Source organism: Oncorhynchus mykiss, chromosome 30, assembly GCF_057628025.1.
Source record: "Oncorhynchus mykiss isolate SJ-2025 chromosome 30, ASM5762802v1, whole genome shotgun sequence".
NCBI lineage: Eukaryota > Metazoa > Chordata > Actinopteri > Salmoniformes > Salmonidae > Oncorhynchus > Oncorhynchus mykiss.
The window spans coordinates 849307-870666 of NC_143051.1; the positions used below are offsets into that span (position 1 = coordinate 849307).

At 42.9% G+C, this 21360-nt stretch overlaps 1 protein-coding gene across 1 annotated transcript in view; it reads right to left on the reverse strand.

Annotated features, from left to right (window-relative positions):
• Nucleotides 1-15320, reverse strand: part of grhl2b (grainyhead like transcription factor 2b) — a 116237-nt gene extending 100917 nt beyond the window's left edge. The window contains exon 1 of the mRNA XM_090228506.1: nucleotides 14919-15320. Coding sequence (XP_090084632.1) covers nucleotides 14919-14938 — 20 coding nt within the window. The 5' untranslated portion in view covers nucleotides 14939-15320. The remainder of the gene's footprint in view (nucleotides 1-14918) is intronic.
• Between the last annotated feature and the right edge of the window lie 6040 nt (nucleotides 15321-21360).

Here is a 21360-nt window from a genome sequence, read left to right on the forward strand (position 1 = left end):
GACATTACTAAGCTGCTCCTGAATGTACTACATCAGGACATTGATTCTATCCTAGTCCATGTGCGTTCTAATAACATTACTAAGCTGCTCCTGAATGTACTACACCAGGACATAAACATTGATTCTATCCTAGTCCATGTGGGTTTTAATAACATTACTAAGCTGCTCCTGAATGTACTACACCAGGACATTGATTCTATCCTAGTCCATGTGTGTTTTAATGACATTACTAAGCTGCTCCTGAATGCACTACATCAGGACATTGATTCTATCCTAGTCCATGTGTGTTTTAATGAAATTACTAAACTGCTCCTGAATGTACTACACCAGGACATTTATTCTATCCTAGTCCATGTGGGTTTCAATAACATTACTAAGCTGCTCCCGAATGTACTACACCAGGACATGGAAATCCATTGTATCCTAGTCCATGTGTGTTTTAAAGACATTACTAAGCTGCTCCTGAATGTACTACATCAGGACATTGATTATATCCTAGTCCATGTGGGTTCTAATAACATTACTGAGCTGCTCCTGAATACACTACTCCAGGACATTGATTCTATCCTAGTCCATGTGTGTTTTAATGACATTACTAAGATGCTCCTGAATGCACTACACCAGGACATTGATTCTATCCAAGTCCATGTGGGTTTTAATACCATTACTAAGCTGCTCCTGAATGTACTACCAGGACATTGAAATCCATTCCATCCTAGTCCATGTGGGTTTTAATCACATTATGAAGGGCAGCTCTGAACAGTTGAAATGGGATTTTAAAGAGTTGATTGACTCTCTTCTAAACCCTAACAAAAGATCAATCATATCTGGCCCTCTGCCATCTCTGAATCGTGGCATTGAACACTGTCTCAGGATTCTTTCTCCTCACAGCTGGCTACGTGATTATTGCAGCTCAATGGGTGTAACTTTTGTTGACAATTTCGATAACATTTGTAAACAAAACATGTTATACAAGGAGGATGTGATCCACCCAAATCATTTGGGTTCCTGGATCCTTTCACAGCATAATACAGCTGTGTTGAGACAATGACTTATCAATGACTCAAGCCCAGCTCAGCTAATCCCTACCGTTGTGAGTTTTCATAATGCTTCAGCAATTGTACATTACAACAGGGGCATCAGTAGACAAAATATACGCAATCTAATTTATGTCCCTTTAACTGCCCTGAATGCCTCTGCTGATCCTACAGCTATTGTGTGCAGTAATCATGTGCATATGAACCAGATGTATACTGTTAGCACTAAGCCGGTGTGCCCTAGTAGGAAGTCCACTGTGAGCAGCTCACCCTGCATTAACATAAATAACATGAGCACCTCTACTGCTGCTAAACCTCCCAATAAAGCAATGAAAGCAAGTAATCATCGCTGAAGAAAAGTGCTCAAAATAGCCCACGTTAATATATGTAGCTTAAGAATCAAGGTTCATGAAATCAATAATTTGCTAGTAACAGATTACATTCATATTCTGACTATCTCTGAAACTCAGATAAAACCTTTGATAATACAGTGGTAGCAATACAAGGTTATAACATTTATAGAAAATATAGAAATACCAATGGTGGAGGTGTTGCTGTTTATATTCAGAACCACATTCCTGTAAAGATTAGAGAGGATCTCATGTTAAATACTGTTGAAGTAATATGGCTACAAGTTCATCTGCCTCACCTAAAGCCCATTCTGGTGGGAAGCTGCTACAGAACCAAGTGCTAACAGTCAGCATCTCGATAACGTGTGAAATGCTTGAAATCAACAGAGGGGTATATTTTCTGGGCGATTTAAATATTGACGGGCTTTAATCAAGATGCTCACTCAAGAAAAAACTTCAATCTGTAACTAATAACTGCAACCTGGTTCAGGTTATCAGTCAACCTACCAGGGTAGTTACAAACAGCACAAGAATGAAATCATCAACATGTATTGATCACATCTTTACTAATGCTGCAGAAATGTGCTTGAAAGCAGTATCCAGATCCATCGGATGTAATGATCACAATATAGTAGCAATATCTAGGAAAACCAAAGTTCCAAAGGCTGGGCCTAATATAGTTAGGGTTGCAAAGGGTCGGAATCTTTCCAGTAAATTCCCGGAATTGTTCCTGTAATTTTCCATAGGAAGTTAAGCCCTGGAATGTGGGGCATTTTCACTGTTATAAGCTAAAAAGTTATCTTGTAACAGGGAACCTTTTTTGTGGGACACACAAGGCAATTCTCGGTCTTGTAGCATATTTTAGTTAACCTATCCTCAATTCAATGGAATTGTAACCCTCTGCATGCACAGTGCATTCTACCATCACATGTACAGCTGATTCACAAGATCTTGCACAATGAGATGAGATGAGATGCTATTAAGCCCACACTACAACACTGTCTGAGCCAAGGACTACATGCTTTATGGTAAGTTTTGATTACAAAACTGGGTGGGGTGAATATATTTTATATGGCATACATTATTTTTTTGTTTACTAGTAAATAGTAGCCTACAGCAAAGTGTTTTTAAATCATTTCTAACTTGTTACCAATTTCTGCTAGTTAGTTTTTGCTACCATGTGGGGTTTAGCTTCATTGAGCCTGCTAACTGAGGAGTGTTAATTCACCTGTTTCCATACATTTTAAAACATTGATCTTACAAAGGAGTTGTTTAATCTAACTCCTTAACTATTAACTATATCAGTACATGGAATTGTTTTTTTTTGTTTTTTTTTACAATTTGTTTTCTAATCTTTACAGAAAAATGCCACCGGCACTATCTGATGTGTGGAGACATTTCACTGCAGCTAATGTAAAGGAAAAGCTGTGTACATTTGCAAATACTGTGCCAAATCATATGTGAAGAATGCAACAAAGTGCATAAAGTTCCCTCAGCGATCACAACAAGCAACCTCTGACAAAAGTCCCTCTACTGCTACTTGAGGTGAATGAGACACCTTATTTATAGCAACTACTCATAGTCCTCCTGGAATCAGAAGTTTTTTTTGACTCAATGGAGGAACGTAGTCAGAGAAATGCTGATGTATTTTAGGAGAGAGTGGTAAGCAGCCTGAAACTCCTGAAACCTACAGCTGTCACGGCTGATTTCCTCCTCTTCCTCTGAAGAGGTGTAGCAAGGATCGGACCAATACGCAGCGTGGTAGGTGACCATGTTTTAATAGGGGAAAAACTGAACACACTTTACAAAATAACAAATGTGGCAAAACCGAAACAGTCCTATCTGGTGCAGAGGACACAAAGACAGGAAACAATCACTCACAAAGTACCCACAGAATATGGCTGCCTAAATATGGTTCCCAATCAGAGACAACGATAGACAGCTGCCTCTAATTGAGAACCAATCTAGGCAACCATAGACATACAAAATACCTAGAAAGGAGACAGCCCCATAAACATACAAAAACCCCTAGACAAGACAACAACACATACATCACCCATGTCACACCCTGACGTAAGCAAAATAACAATAGCAGTAGCCATTGCACGGATTGAGGGAGACAATGCCATCCTGTCTGATGTTCAGACTCTGCTTGCAGATGTAAGAGAAGAAATCCATACTGCCCTACCCACTTCACTGTTGCTCCGAGTAGAGGCAACTACAGTTCTGAAATACATCAAAAAGCGTGAAGACTTCTTCCTGAAGCCCATACACACCGCAGGGTAGATTTTGGACCCCAAGTATGTTGGCAAGAACATCCTGTCTGGTGCGCAGATCAACAAGGCCTATGGTGTCATCACAACCGTGTCTCGCCACCTTGGCCTGGATGAGGGCAAGGTTCTTGGTAGTCTGGTGAAGTACACTTCCATGCAAGGGCTTTGGGATGGAGATGCAATATGGCAGTCGTAGCAACATATCTCATCAGCCACCTGGTGGAAGGGACTTTGTGGATCCGAGGCTCTTTCCCCTGTTGCCGAATCCCACCAACATCAGCCGTCTCAGAGCGCAACTGGTCCTTGTTTGGGAACACACACATCAAAGCATGCAACAGGCTGCCCAATACAAGGGTTGAAAAATTGGTGGCCATCCGGGCAAATTTTAGGCTTTTTGAGCCTGACAATGAGCCATCCTCAACAAGATTGGAAAGTGACAGTGAAGATGAGGCCTCAGAGTCTGATGTTCAAGAGGTGGACGTTGAGGAGGTCCAGGGAGAAGACATGAAAGCCTGAGATCAAGACAACCAAAGCTTTAGTTTGTAGACTATCATTTTACATTCTGTTGAAAACGTTTTTGGGAGATGTTATTGATCATTGGGGATCATTCAATATTCCCTGTCTTTTGTTGTTCAGTGAAATCATCCTATGTGAAGAGTCAACTCATTTAATTAAAGTTCAATTTGTAACTAAACTGTTTTTTACATTTCTATTGGAAGGATTTAATAATTTGCAATTATGTCTACTTATGATAATGTAAAAGGTTTATGTCTCCATATGAAATGGTAAATATATCCAAAACAAAAAACATCTACATTTAAATGGTATTAATATTAATTTGCATATATTCCTGTTAATTCCCATATATTCCCGTTAATTCCCAAGGAAAGTTTCCACATCTGACTATTCCCCAAAATGTGCAACCCTAAATATAGTGTAGAGGTCATACAAGAAGTTTTGTAGTGATTCCTTTGTTGTTTATTGTAAAGAATATTTGTTGGTCCGTGGTGTGTAATGAGGAGCAAAAAGACACTTGACACATGTATGAAATTGCTTATTCAAGTTGCTAATAAACATGAACCCATAAAGAAAATGACTGTAACAACTGTTAAATCCCTGTGGATTGATGAGGAATTTAAAAATTGTATGTTTGAGAGGGATGAGGCAAAAGGAATGGCAAATAAGTCTGGCTGCACAACTGATTGGCAAACTTATTGCAAATTGAGAAATCATGTGACTAAACTGAATAAAAAAAAGAAGAAACTACACTATAAAATGATAAGTGAAATAATGAATGCTAGTAAAAAGCTTTGGAGCACCTTAAATGAAATTCTGGGGAAAAAGGCAAACTCAGCTCCATCATTCAATGAATCAGACGGCTCATTCCTCACAAAACCAACTGATATTTCCAACTTATTTTAATGATTTTTTCATTGGCAAGAATAGCAAATGTAGGCATGACATGCTGAAACTACACATCTAAGTACAACTGACCAGCGACTGCGACTGAAACACTTAACAAAGAGTTGCAGTTAGTTTCAGAGTGGGTGGCAAGGAATAAGTTAGTCCTAAATATTTCTAAAACTAAAAGCATTGTATTTGGGACAAATCATTCATTAAACCCTAAACCTCAACTAAATATTGTAATAAATAATGTTGAAATTGAGCAGGTTGAGGTGACTAAACTGCTTGGAGTAACCCTGGATTGGAAACTGTCATGATCAAAACATCTTGACACAACAGTAGCTAAAACAGGGAGAAGTTTTCTTTCTCGTATATATTTTAATCGCACTTTCCATCTACAAACTAAATATACTTTTCTGCAACCCACCTCCCCAATGTGGTACGGATCTGCTATTTTTTATACCTTATAACTGGAACTTCCATCAGGAGCTAGCCAGCTAACTATCTACTAGTCATTGTTAGCCACTGCTAGCGGTCTTCATCTTTAGCTCAGACACCAGCCAGCTTTAGCTCGGACAATTACCTGCCGGTCTGCACAGCGCGATATCAACCCACAGCATATCGGACTGCTTTTCTCCTCATCGGATTTCTGCTGCAATCTCTGGACCATTACACTGGATCATCGCATCAAGCACCAGTCCCAAAGCAAGCACCAGTTAGCCTCGAGCTAGACCCATCTCCCGGCCAACCGACGGAGTATACCAGCTAATTCTTGGGCTTCAATACCTCTTTTGCCAATTGGCCTGGACACTTTGTTGTTGACACGGAGCCCCTCCGATCCATCACGACTGGTCTACCGATGTAATCGTCCGATGTGGTTTTCCATTGCGACGTCGCCGAAGACCCATCTGCTATCCCCGGCCCGCTAGCTTTCTGTCTCCCGCTGGCCTAGCGCAGTAGTTACTACCGAACGGCTCCCTGACTCACCTATTGCTGCTCATTGGACCCTATAATCACTTGGCTACAAGGCTGATGCCTGCTGGACTGTTCAATAACACTGTACCTGATTTGGTTTATTTGTCGGCCCCAGCCTCGAACTCAGGCCCTGTGTGCACCTAACTGACCCTCTCTGCCCATTCATCGCCATTTACCCGTTGTTGTCTTAGCTCTCCTGACCAACACCTGTGATTGCTTTATGCCTCTTTCTAATGCCAATATGCCTTGTCTACTGCTGTTTCTGTTAGTTTATATTGTTTTACTTCACTGTAGAGCCCCCATTCCCGCTCAACATGCCTTAGGTCATCTATAAGTCTTTGCTCGCTAAAGCCCCACCTTATCTTAGCCCATTGGTCACCATAGCAACACCAACACTTAGCACGTGCTCCAGCAGGTATATTTCACTGGAAATCCCCAAAGCCAACATATCCTTTGGCCGCCTTTCCTTCCAGTTCTCTGCTGCCCAAGACTGGAACAAATTGCAAAAGTCCCTGAAGCTGGAGGCTTATATTTCCCTCACTAACTTTAAGCATCAGCTGTCAGAGCAGCTTACCGATCACTGCACATAGCTCTTTTGTCCCACCCCCTACGCATGCAGAGACCTCACCTGGCTTAACTGGTGCCTCCAGAGATGCAACCTCTCTCATTGTCAGTCAATGCCTAGGTTTACCTCCACTGTACTCACATCCTACCATACCCTAGTCTGTACATTATGCCCTGAATCTATTCTACCACTCCCAGAAATCTGCTCCTTTTATTCTCTGTTCCCAACGCACTAGATGACCAGTTTTTATATCCTTTAGCCGTAGCCTTATCCTACTCCTCCTCTGTTCCTCTAGTGATGTAGAGGTTAACCCAGGCCCTGTAGCCACCAGTACACCTATTCCCCAGGCGCTCTCATTTGTTGACTTCTTGAGAATATCAATAAGCATTTTTCTAAGGCAGGCCATGCTTTCCACCGGGCTATCCCTAGCTGGGCCAACAGCTCTGCACCCCCCGCAAGAATCTTGCCCAAGTCCCCCCGCTTCTCCTTCACCCAAATCAGATATCTGATGTTCTGAAATCAGCTGGGCTAGACAATCTGGACCCTCTCTTTCTAAAATGATCTGCTACAAATGTTACAACCCCTGTTACTAGCCTGTTCAACCTCTTTTTTGTATAGTCTGAGATCCCTAAAAATTGTAAAGCTGCCGTGGTCATCCCCCTCTTCAAAGGGGGAGACATTCTAGACCCAAACTGTTGCAGACGTATATCCATCCTGCCCTGCCTTTCTAAAGTCTTCGAAAGCCAAGTTAACAAACAGATCACCGAACATTTCGAATCTCACCGTACCTTCTCCGTTATGCAATCTGGGTTCCGAGCTGGTCATGGGTGCACCTCAGCCACACTCAAGGTCCTATGGGGGTGCCAGAGGGTTAAATTCTCAGGCTGACTCTTTTCTCGGTATATATGAAGGATGTCGCTCTTGCTGCTGGTGATTCTCTGATCCACCACTACGCAGACTACGCAGACGACACCATTCTGTATACGTCTGGCCCTTCTTTGGACACCTCCAAATGAGCTTCAATGCCATACAACTCTCCTTCTGTGGCCTCCAACTGCGCTTAAATGCTAGTCAAATGAAATGCATGCGATTCAACCGATCGCTGCCCGCACCTGCCCGCCCGACTAGTATCACTACCCTGGATGGTTCTGACTTAGAATATGTGGACAACTACAAATACCTAGGTGTCTGGTTAAACTGTAAACTCTCCTTCCAGACTCACATTAAGCATCTCCAATTCAACATGTAATCTAGACTCAGCTTCCTATTTCACAACAAAGCATCCTTCACTCATGCTGCCAAACATACCCTCATAAAACTGACTGTCCTACCGATCCTTGACTTCGGTGATGTCATTTACAAAATTGCTTCCAACACTCTACTCAGAAAATCGGAGGTAGTTTATCACAGTGCCATCTGTCCCATATACTACCCACCACTGTGACCTGTATGCTCTCATTGGCTGGCCCTCGCTGCATATTTGTCACCAAACCCACAGGCTCCAGGTCATCTATAAGTCTTTGCTCGCTAAAGCCCCACCTTATCTCAGCCCATTGGTCACCATAGCAACACCAACACTTAGCACATGCTCCAGCAGGTATATTTCACTGGAAATCCCCAAAGCCAACATATCCTTTGGCCGCCTTTCCTTCCAGTTCTCTGCTGCCCAAGACTGGAACAAATTGCAAAAGTCCCTAAAGCTGGAGGCTTATATTTCCCTCACTAACTTTAAGCATCAGCTGTCAGAGCAGCTTACCGATCACTGCACCTGTATACAGCGCATCTGTAAATAGCCAACCCAACTACCTCATCCCCATATTGTTATTTTTTAAATATTTTTGCACCCCAGTCTCTCTATGTGCACATCACTCCAGTGTTAAATTGAAATTATTTCACCACTATGGCCTATTTATTGCCTTACCTCCCTAATCTTACTACATTTGCCCACACTGTATATACATTTTTCTAATGTGTTGTTGACTGTACGTTTGTTTATTCCATGTGTAACTCTGTGTTGTATGTTTCGAACTGCTTTGCTTTATCTTAGCCAGGTCGCAGTTGTAAATGAGAACTTGTTCTCAACTGGCCTCAACTGGCCTACCTGGTTAAATAAAGGTGAAATAAATAACTATGTCCATGACAAGGCGCTTCTTAACAGCATTATCAACAAGGCGCTGCTCTACCTTCTTAACAGCATTACTAACAAGGCGCTGCTCTACCTTCTTAACAACATTATCAACAAGGCACTGCTCTACCTTCTTAACAGCATTATCAACAAGGTGCTGCTCTGCCTTCTTAACAGCACTATCAACAAGGCGCTGCTCTACCTCCTTAACAGCATTATCAACAAGGCGCTGCTCTGCCTTAACATAATTATCAGCAAGCCGCTGCTCTGCCTTCTTAACAGCATTATTAACAAGGCACTGCTCTACCTTCTTAACAGCACTATCAACAAGGCATGTCCTACAGGCCCTAGTTTTGTCGCAGCTGGACTACTGTTCAGACGTGTGGTCAGGTGCCACAAAAAAGAACTTAGGAAAATAGCAATTGGTCTAGAAAAGGGCAGCAAGTCTGGCCCTTGGATGTACACAGAGAGCTAATATTAATAATATGCATGTCAATCTTTCCTGGCTCAAAGTGGAGGAGCGATTGACTTCATCACTGCTTGTATGCATGTTGAATGCACCGAGGTGTCTGTCTAAACTACTGGCACACAGCTCGGACACCCTTGCATACCCCACAAGACATGCCACAAGAGGTCTCTTCACAGTCTCCAAGTCCAGAACAGACTATGGGAGGTACACAGTACTACATAGAGCCATGACTACATGGAACTCTATTCCACAGTACTACATAGAGCCATGACTACATGGAACTCTATTCCACATCAAGTAACTCATTTAAAAACAGATAAAAAACACCTTATGGAACAGCGGAGACTGTGAAGCAACACAAACATAGGCACAGACACATGCATACACACACACACAGTAGAATATGCACTATACACACACATACACGTGGACTTGTACAGTATATATGTGGTAGTGGTGGAGTAGGGACCTGAGGGCACACAGTCTGTGAATATGTTGCAATGTTTTTTAAATGATATAAACAGCCTTCGTTTTGCTGAACCCCAGGTAGAGTAGCTGCTGCCTTGGCAGGAACTAATGGGGATCCATAATAAACCCCAGGAAGATTAGCTGCTGCCTTGGCAGGAACTAATGGGGATCCATAATAAACCCCAGGAAGAGTAGCTGCTGCCTTGACAGGAACTAATGGGGATCCATAGTAAACCCCAGGAAGAGTTGCTGCTGCTTTGGCAGGAACTAATTGGGATCCATAATAAACCCCAGGAAGAGTAGCTGCTGCCTTGTCAGGAACTAATGGGGATCCATAATAAACCCAGGAAGAGTTGCTGGTGCCTTGGCAGGAACTAATGGGGATCAATAATAAACCCAGGAAGAGTTGCTGGTGCCTTGGCAGGAACTACTGGGGATACATAATAAACCCAGGAAGAGTTGCTGGTGCCTTGGCAGGAACGAATGGGGATCCATAATAAACCCCAGGAAGAGTTGCTGGTGCCTTGGCAGGAACGAATGGGGATCCATAATAAACCCCAGGAAGAGTTGCTGGTGCCTTGGCAGGAACTAATGGGGATCCATAATAAACCCAGGAAGAGTTAGTGGTGCCTTGGCAGGAACTAATGAGGATCCATAATCGATACAAATACAAGTCAGAAGGTTAGAGAGCTTCAGGACAGACAAGAGCTCAATTCAGCAGGTTAGATAATGTCATGAAAGACAAGAGCTCTAATCAGCAGATTAGAGAGCTTCAGGACAGACAATAGCTCTAATCTGCAGGTTAGAGAGCTTCAGGACAGACAAGAGCTCTAATCATCAGGTTAGAGCGATTCAGGACAGGCTGTAGCTATATTCTAATCAACAGGAAAGAGAGCTTCAGGAAAGACAATAGCTCTAATCAGCAGGTTAGAGAGCTTCAGGACAGACATTAGATCTAATCAGCAGGTTAGAGAGCTTCAGGACAGACATTAAATCTAATCAGCAGGTTAGAGAGCTTCAGGACAGACATTAGATCTAATCAACAGGTTAGAGAGCTTCAGGAAAGACAATAGCTCTTACCAGCATGTTAGAAAGCTTCCGGACAGATAATAAGTTTAATTAGCAGGTAAGAGAGCTTCAGGGCAGATAATAGCTCTATTCTACCCAACAAATTAGAGAGCTTTAGGACAGGCAATAGCTCTAATCAGCAGATTAGAGTGCTTTAGGACAGACGATAGGTCAATTCGAATCAGCAGGTTTTAGAGCTTCAGGACAGACAAGAGCTCTAATCAGCAGGTTAGAGAGCTTAGGGACAGACAATAGCTCTAATCAGCAGGTTAGAGAGCTCCAGGACTGACAATAGCTCTAAACAACCGACCAGAGGGCTTCAGGAGAGACAATAGCTCAAATCAGCAGGTTCGAGAGCTTCAGGACAGACAATATCTCTGTTCAGAAGGTTTGTGGGCTTCAGGACAGGCAACAGCTCTAATCAGCGTGTTAAAGAGCTTCAGGACATTCAATAGCTCTAATCAACAGGTTAGAGAAATTCAGGACATTCAATAACTTTAATAACTTTTATTGTAAACAGGATGTTAGAGACCTGCAGGAAAGACAATAGCTCTAATCAGCAAGTTAGAGAGCTTCAGGACAGACACTATTTCTAATATAAACAGGAGGTTAGAGAGCTTCAGGACATTGAAGAGCTCTATTCAGCAGGTTAGGGAGCTTCAGGACAGAAATAGCTCTTTTCTAATCAGCAGGTTAAAGAGCTTCAGGACATTTAATAGCTCATTTCTAATCAGCAGGTTAAAGAGCTTCAGGACAGACAAGAACTCTAATCAACATGTTAGAGAGCTTCAGAACAGACAATATATCTAATCGAACCAGCAGGTTAGAGAGCTTCAGGACATTGAAGAGCTCTATTCTGCAGGTTAGGGAGCTTCAGGGCAGACACTAGCTCTAATCAGCAGTTTAGAGAGCTTCAAGACAGACAAAATATTTATTCTCAACAGCATGTTAGAGACCTGCAGGAAAGACAATGGCTCTAATCAGCAAGTTAGAGAGCTTCAGGACAGACAATATTTCTAATCTATACAGCAGGTTAGAGACCTGCAGGAAAGACAATAGCTCTAATCAACAGGTTAGAGAGCTTCAATGCCATACAACTCTCCTTCCTGCAACTGCTCTTAAATGCAAATAAATCCAAATGCATGCTTTTCAACCGTTCGCTGCCCGCACCCGCCCGCCCGACTAGCATCACTACTCTGCACGGTTCTGACCTAGAATATATGGACCACTAGAAATACCTAGATGTCTGGCTAGACTGTAAACTCTCCTTCCAGACATCTCCAATCCAAAATCAAATCTAGAATCAGCTTTCTATTTCACAATAAAGCCTCCTTCACTCACGCCGCCACTTACCCTAGTAAAACTGACTATCCTACCGATCCTCGACTTCTGCGATGTCATCTACAAAATAGCTTCCAATACTCTACTCAGAAAATTGGATGTAGTCTATCACAGTGCCATCTGTTTTGTCACTAAAGCCCCTTATACCACCCACCACTGCGACCTGTATGCTCTAGACGGCTGGCCCTCGCTACATATTTGTCGCCAGACCCACTGGCTCCAGGTCATCTATAAGTCTATGCTAGGTAAAGCTCTGCCTTATCTCAGCTTACTGTTCATGATAACAACACCAACCCGTAGCACGCGCTCCAGCAGGTATATCTCACTGGTCATCCCCAAAGACAATACCTCATTTGGCCGCCTTATTTTTCAGTTCTCTGCTGCCAGTGACTGGAACGAATTGCATTTTTTTTTGCTGAAGCTGGAGACTTACATTTCCCTCACTAACTTTAAACATCAGCTATCTGAGCAGCTAACTGATCGCTGCAGCTGTATATAGTCCATCTGTAAATAACCCACCCAATCTACCTACCTCATCCCCATATTGATTTTATTTACTTTTCTGCTCATTTACACACCAGTTTAACTACTTACACACCATCATCTGCTCATCGTCATCTGCTAAATTGTAATTACTTTGCTACTATGGCCTATTTATTGCCCTACCTCCATTTGCATGCACTGTATACAGACTTTTTTTTTCTATTGTGTTATTGACTGTACACTTGTTTATTCAACGTGTAACTCTGTGCTGTTGTTTGTGTTGCGCTGCTTTGCTTTATCTTGGCCAGGTCGCAGTTGTAAATGAGAACTTGTTCTCAACTGGCCTACCTGGTTAAATAAAGGTGTTCTCAACTAGCCTACCTGGTTAAATAAAGATACAAATAAAATACAATTAAAAGAGAGTTTCAGGACAGACAATAGCTCTAATCAGCAGGTTAGAGAGTTTCAGGACAGTCAATAGCTCTAATCAGCAGGTTAGAGAGTTTCAGGACAGTCAATAGCTCTAATCAGCAGGTTAGAGAGTTTCAGGACAGACAATAGCTCTAATCAGCAGGTTAGAGAGTTTCAGGACAGACAATAGCTCTAATCAGCAGGTTAGAGAGCTTCAGGACAGTCAATAGCTCTAATCAGCAGGTTAGAGAGTTTCAGGACAGTCAATAGCTCTAATCAGCAGGTTAGAGAGCTTCAGGACAGTCAATAACTCTAATCAGCAGGTTAGAGAGTTTCAGGACAGACAATAGCTCTAATCAGCAGGTTAGAGAGCTTCAGGACAGTCAATAGCTCTAATCAACAGGTTAGAGAGCTTCAGGACAGACAATAGCTCTAATCAGCAGGTTAGAGAGCTTCAGGAAAGACAATAGCTCTAATCAACAGGTTATAGAGCTTCAGGACAGACAATAGCTATAGGACTGACTAACTACTAGTCTGCTGCTCAGAAGAACATTGTTTTATTTGCCTAGGTTTAGGAAAACTCCATTTTAAATGTCTGCAAAATCAAAAGATACCCCTGAAAGATACTTCCGCTCAACAGTTCCCCCCCATACCTTTCTTTCCTCTCCCCATGTCTCCAGATCCTATGACACTCTGACCCCATGTTGAGGCTATTATAGCCACTAGAAGCCCTCAGGGCCCAGGCTGTGGACTACAGAGCTCGTTCTTCTTACCCCTCCTGTACTCCACTCTCATACTTTCTCTCCATTGAAGATATCATATAAAACACAGGAAAAATATGTTTTTTGGTTGTGCTGGGTCTTTAAATAGTATAACCCACAAGGAAGTGCATACAGCTGATGTCTGCTGTTAAACTTTACGCCTGAAGACATTTGTAGCCCTATATGTCAAAAATATGGGTTAAAGGTTGTTTTTCGTGGAGATCTGGTGTGGGCATTTGAACTAACATTGTAAGCTCTAAACAGGGTTGGGAAACAGACTAACATTACTGGGGTTGATATGATAACAACGTATTTGCATATTCAGTGTACAACAAATAGAAGTAGTGTACATCTGCCCATGTCCACATTTTAGGATCGGCTTTAAAGTCAAATGGTTGAATTCGTGAAACATGTGAGCTACTAATCATGATAATAATTCCGATCATTGGATACTAACTATTTTATTCTCATTTTTGAGTCAGGGTCATATTTGATGAGAAAAAGTAATTTAAAAGGTTATTGAAATTAATTCTACAGCCCGTAAAAATTATTATTTCACTGAAAAAAAATGAAGAAATAGACAAATGTCAAATGTCAATAGTGGGTCAAAATGTCATTAGTGTCAACATTCCAGTCCATGGAGAAGACAGACATGCAGTGTGACATAGTCAGAACAAAACTGCAACATAAAGATGGCCACAAATCCAACCAGCAGGTACTGAAAATACAGCACCAAACAGAAGATAATGATGTGATAAATAAAGCAAGATATTTTATTCAGAACATGGTAAATACATTGTTCTGCACAGTCATTTACAGATGATTCTAGCCCTAAAAGCCACTCAAAGTATTAAATAGGCCTAAACCAAATAGTACTAAAACAAAAAGACCTCAAGTTGTTATTCACATAAACTGCAGCCTATTACATCTGACGGAAACTGCGAATTTGACAAGTCTATTCGCCGCCAACCTTAGTTTGCCTTTAACACAACCACAGTAATACTTCCAAAAGGTTAGAGGAAATGAATCCCAAATAATATAAACAAAAATTGTTACATATTTTTTACTAAAATATTAATGTCATAATAAAACATAAGTTTATTTATTTTGTCCCAAATTACAACGCAAAAAGTCTCGTATGTCATGTTAAAGTCATCAAAGATCCTTTCCCCAGCTATGATCACTTACTTGTCCGTCTCCTGTGACATATTTTTCTTCCTCCACGATTCTTCCTTGTGAAACTGGACTTTCAAGTCAGAGCAGGTACTACTATAGTGAGGCAGAGTTGGTGAGGGATGCCAGAACCTGGGTTACAGGTAAGTCGACTTTTCCTACCCTGCTTGTTTCACGCAGACAGTCCCTTCCTTTCTACCAGGCAGTTAGGCTTCACTGGACGCTGCTGCACCTCTGTGTGCTTTGTGCCAATACAGAGCAGCTAATCAATGATCTCCTATACAATAGTCAGTACATGAAAGGAATAACAAATCCTCGTTATAAAAAAAAGACTATATTTACCTCGCTTTGCTAAATAGGAATGAGTCAACTTTGTTGGAATTCTTTCAGTGTAAGGTATTTGGGTTGAAAGAAGGCAAGCCTATCGCTGATTGGTCCATCTACCGTGGTCTCAGCCTATCGGTGATTGGCTGCCTCGTCAGAAAAACAGGTAACACCCCCCCCCCCCCCTCACCTGTAGGGTTATATACCTAGAACTGACAATGTTACTGCATTCTGCATTGAAATAAACTGGCCTCTTCTTCAGTATTTTGCTATGTAATTTAGAAATGTTCTTGAAATACCATGACTGCTGGAATGAATGATAGGGGAGATGAGGATGGAATAGGAGAGGACTTGCAGCATGACTGCCCTGCCTTAAAGATAGGATAGACCTTCACTGACCTGTTGTTGATAGACATCAATGCCCTGGGCCTGAAATAGCCTACACACACACACACACACACACACACACACACACACACACACACACACACACACACACACACACACCTGGATAGGGATCTGAGGTTGGAATTCTCCAGGCACACGGTCAGAGCCACAGCTAAGCACAAGTTCCTCATGTAAAGCCATGTGTAATTCAAGTGTTTAGGATATTTACTCACATCACCTCATATAGTCACAGGTCACAGGTCACAGCCGCAGGAATTAGGGCTGCCTAGGGTGCAGCAGCAACACCTAAAAAATAATAAGAATTTGAAATAAATAAATAAAATAAAAATGTGTATTTTTTTTCTTACAAAAGTCGTGCACTGGGTCTTTAAAAGTCCTGTATTAGCGGACCGACATGGCCCTGTGCAGCCCGGGCTCAGGGACATTTAATATACATTTATTTCTGATGGCTGGGTGGTGCCCAGCAATTTGTTGACACAATACCATTGTATTGTGGTACCATTGTATTGTGTGTTTGTGATGACTTCTAAAACGTTATGTTCCTATTCTTATATTTCATTATTTCTTATTGTTGTTGCATTGTCAAGAAGGAATGTGCTAGTAAGCATCTCGTTGAATGGTGTATACCATATGTATCTTGTACATACCACTAATAAAACTTGAAACTCCTGGTTAACAGACAATAGACACTACTTTGTGGAGGAGAGAGGGTCACATGGTGCCATGGACACCTTCAGATGTTATCTCAACTCCACAGTCAGACTGTATCCATGGAGACCACCCTTCAGATGTTATTTCAACCCCACAGTCAGGCTGTATCCATGGAGACCACCCTTCAGATGTTATCTCAACTCCACAGTCAGACTGTATCCATGGAGACCACCCTTCAGATGTTATCTCAACCGCACAGTCAGGCTGTATCCATGGAGACCACCCTTCAGATGTTATCTCAACCCCACAGTCAGACTGTATCCATGGAGACCACCCTTCAGATGTTATCTCAACCCCACAGTCAGACTGTATCCATGGAGACAACCCTTCAGATGTTATCTCAACCCCACAGTCAGGCTGTATCCATGGAGGCCACCCTTCAGATGTTATCTCAACCCCACAGTCAGACTGTATCCATGGAGACCACCCTTCAGATGTTATCTCAACCCCACAGTCACGCTTACCAAATGGCACCCTTTTCCCTATATAGTGCACTACTTTGAACAGGGCCCTATAGCACCCTATCCCCTATATAGTGCACTACTTTTGACCAGGGCCTATAGTTGTTGTTGTAGATACCAATCAATCAGGACAAGAGGACTCACTCAGTCTGGTCTGGGAGTTGTGGGTCACGTCATTGGTCAAGCCAATCTTCCACCTGGGGAAAAGGAAAGACCTGGGTCCATACATTTTATTCATTTCTGATTCATATATTTCATTCATGGTTGTTGGGGTGCTCAGACATTCCATTTTAGATTTTGCATTTAAACATTTTAGGAGTATTTTGCTTACTTTGTTGTATCAGTAAGTGTACTTACTAAGTTATTGTTGCAACTTCGGGAAGAAGCATTCATTTGCGTATGAATACTCTTGAGGCATAGGTTTCGCTATGGAAATACATACACATTATTAGTGAAAAGTTCAGTTGAACAGTGAAGCTTTTGAGTCAGGCCTCCCTTTTGTGTGTTAGTGTGTGTTTGGCTAATGGTCACTATCCTCCCTTCTCTAATTTGTTTAAGTGAGCACCTGGGCTTTTCAATGCTGTGTGTAAATGGAGTTGCTAAATAAATACAGGTGGGGTCCTCTTGCAAAGAGCAGAGCATGCATGGCATTCCCTCAACAACAGTCACAAATGGATTAGGGTTAATGCTGCGAACCCACAACACTGAGAGAAATAGAGAGAGAACAGAGAAACAGAGAGAGATACGAGCAAGAGGGAGAGAGAGCAGAGAGAGAGAAGAGCGAAAGAGAGAGAACAGAGAGAGAAGAGAGAGAGAATAGAGAGAACAGAGAGAGAACAGAGAGAGAACAGAGAGAGAAGAGAAAAAACAGAGAGAACAGAGCAGAGAGAGAGAGAGAGAGAGAGAGTGAACAGAGAGAGAGAGAGAACAGAGAGAGAAGAGAGAGAGAATAGAGAGAACAGAGAGAGAACAGAGAGAGAACAGAGAGAGAGAGAAGAGAAAAAACAGAGAGAACAGAGCAGAGAGAGAGAGAGAGAGAGAGAGAGAGAGGAGCTGATCTGTTCTACTGGCTGATTGGTCCTTTTCTCTTGCAGATGATCTGTTCTACTGGCTGATTGGTCCTTTTCTCTTGCAGATGATCTGTTCTACTGGCTGATTGGTCCTTTTCTCTTGCAGATGATCTGTTCTACTGGCTGATTGGTCCTTTTCTCTTGCAGATGATCTGTTCTACTGGCTGATTGGTCCTTTTCTCTTGCAGATGATCTGTTCTACTGGCTGATTAGTCCTTTTCTCTTGCAGATGATCTGTTCTACTGGCTGATTGGTCCTTTTCTTTTACAGATGTGGTGAAATGATTCAGACTATAATGTGATTCCACATGCTAAATACTTTCCAGGCATTTCTACCTATTTTCATCCCCTTTGGAATGTGTAACATCTAATAGTATTCCCTTCTGACAGTTGAGAATCTACTTAACAGACGGTATAGAGACAGGCAGGGGTATGTCAGGGGTTAGGATGTATACAGACAGGCAGGGGTATGAAAGACATGTCAGAGGTTAGGATGTATAGAGACAGGCAGGGGCATGTCAGGGGTTAGGATGTATACAGACAGGCAAGGGCATGTCAGAGGTTAGGAGCTTCCTCTGTACCTAAAATGAATGTGTGCTGCTGTGGTAAAGGTGAAAGGTGTACCTGCATGCATGGTATTACTTCAGGGAAAAGGAAGCTTGTCTGGGCTTGGCTGGGATCTGTGTGTGTACCTGTTTGGCAGGTAACCATAAGCAGAGATTGCAGAGGGAGATGGCAGTGTGCTTGAATGTAACAGACAGGGCCCAGGTTGATCCCCTCCGCTCCACTCGGCTTTACGCTCAATGCAGATTGGGGCTCAGATGAAGTCTCCTGGCTCACCAGCATCACATTCCACTGGCTCTTAAAGGGGAAGCAGCATCACAATTCACTGGCTCTTAAAGGGGCAGCAGCATCACAATCCACTGGCTTGGTAGCCTAGTGGTTAGCGTTGGGCCAGTAACCGAAAGGCCAGTTACCAAAATCCCCGAGCTGACAAGGTAGAAATCTGTCGTTCTGCCCCTTGACAAGGCAGTTAACCCACTGTTCCCCGGGAGCTGAAGAGGTGGCTGTTGAATAAGGCAGCCCCCCTCACCTCTCTGATTCAGTTGGACTTCTGACAACTGACTACATTCAGTAGACAACTGACTAGGTATCCCCCTTTCCCTCTTAAAGGGGCATCAGCTTCATATTCCACTGGCTCTTTTTTATTTTTTTTTATTTTATTTTATTTTACCTTTATTTAACCAGGCAAGTCAGTTAAGAACAAATTCTTATTTTCAATGACGGCCTAGGAACAGTGGGTTAACTGCCTGTTCAGGGGCAGAACGACAGATTTGTACCTTGTCAGCTCGGGGGTTTGAACTTGCAACCTTCCGGTTACTAGTCCAACACTCTAACCACTAGGCTACCCTAGTGCAGCATCACATTCCACTGGCACTTAAAGGGGCGGCAGCATCACATTCCACTGGCTCTTAAAGGTGTGGCAGCATCACATTCCAGTGGCTCTTAAAGGGGCGGCAGCATCACATTCCAGTGGCACTTAAAGGGGCAGCAGCATCACATTCCACTGGCTCTTAAAAGAGCAGCAGCATCACATTCTGCTGGCTCTTCAAGGCATATCAAATCTAATTTTATTTGTCACATCAGCTGAATACAACACCTTACCGTGAAATGCTTACTTACAAGCCCTGAGACCTTTTTTTTTTAAAGTAAGAAGATAAAAAGATTGACTAAAGTAAAAAAAGGTAACAATAAAATAACAATAACGAGGCTAAATACAGGGGGTACTGCTACAGAGTCAATGTGGAGGCTATATACAGGGGGTACCGGTACAGAGTCAATGTGGAGGCTATATAAAGGGGGTACCGGTACAGAGTCAATGTGGAGGCTATATACAGGGGGTACCGGTACAGAGTCAATGTGGAGGCTATAAACAGGGGGTACCGGTACAGAGTCAATGTGGAGGCTATATACAGGGGGTACCGGTACAGAGTCAATGTGGAGGCTATATACAGGGGGTACCGGTACAGAGTCAATGTGGAGGCTATATACAGGGGGTACCGGTACAGAGTCAATGTGGAGGCTATATACAGGAGGTACCAGTACAGAGTCAATGTGGAGGCTATATACAGGGGGTACCGGTACCGAGTCAATGTGCAGGGTTACGGGGTAGTAACGAGGCTAAATACAGCGGTACCGGTACCGAGTCAATGTGCAGGGTAAGGGGTAATAACGAGGCTAAATACAGGGGGTACTGGTATCGAGTCAATGTGCAGGGTATGGGGTAGTAACGAGGCTAAATACAGGGGGTACCTGTACCGAGTCAATGTGCAGGGTATGGGGTAGTAACGAGGCTAAATACAGGGGGTACCGGTACCGAGTCAATGTGCAGGGTATGGGGTAGTAACGAGGCTAAATACAGGGGGTACCGGTACCGAGTCAATGTGCAGGGGTACAGGGTAGCCGAGGTAATTGAGGTAATATGAACATGAAGGTAGGGCTAAGGTGACTATGCATAGATAATGAACAGAGAGTAGCAGCGGCGTAAAGAAGTAATGCAAATAGTCTCAGTAGTAATTTGATTAACTGTGTAGCAGTCTTGTGGGTTAGGTGTAGAAGCTGTTATGGAGCCTTTTGGACCTAGGCTTGGCGCTGCATCCCATTCCACTGGCTCTTAAAGGGACAGAAGCATCATATGCTCTGGCTGGCATTCGTATCTTTCTCACCCAAAAAAATGTCTTGCAGAATCAGCAAGCCTCTCTCGATAGAGGAGAGGAGAGAAATGGAGAGGAGAAGAGAGGAATGGAGAAGAGAGAAATTGAGAGGAGATAAATGGAGAGGAGAGAAATGGAGAGGAGTGAAATGGAGAGGAGTGGAATGGAGAGGAGAGGAGTGGAGAGAAATGGAGAGGGGAGAAATGGAGAAGAGAGAAACGGAGTGGAGAGAAATGGAGAGGAGAGGAATGGAGAGTAGAGGAATGTAGAGGAGAGGAGTGGAGAGAAATGGAGAGGAGAGAAATGGAGAGGGGAGAAATGGAGAGGAGAGAAATGGAGAGGAGAGAATTTGAGAGGAGAGGAATGGAGAGGAGCAGAATGGAGAGGAGAGAAAAGGAGAGGAGAGAAATGGAGAGGAGAAGAGCAGAATTGAGAGGAGAGAAATGGGGAAGCGAGAAATGGAGAGGAGAGGAATGGAAAGGAGAGAAATGAAGAGGAGTGGAGAGAAATGTAGAGGAGAGAAATGGAGAGGAGAGAAATGGAGAGGAGAGAAATTAAGATGAGTGGAGAAAAATGGAAAGGAGAGAAGTGGAGATGAGAGAAATGGAGAGGAGAGAAACAGAGTGGAGAGAAATGGAGAGGTGAGAAATGGAGAGGCGAGAAATGGAGAGGAGAGAAATGGAGAGGAGAGGAGCAGAATGGAGAGAAGAGAAATGGAGAGGAGAGAAACGGAGTGGTGAGAAATGGAGAGGAGAGGAGCAGAATGGAGT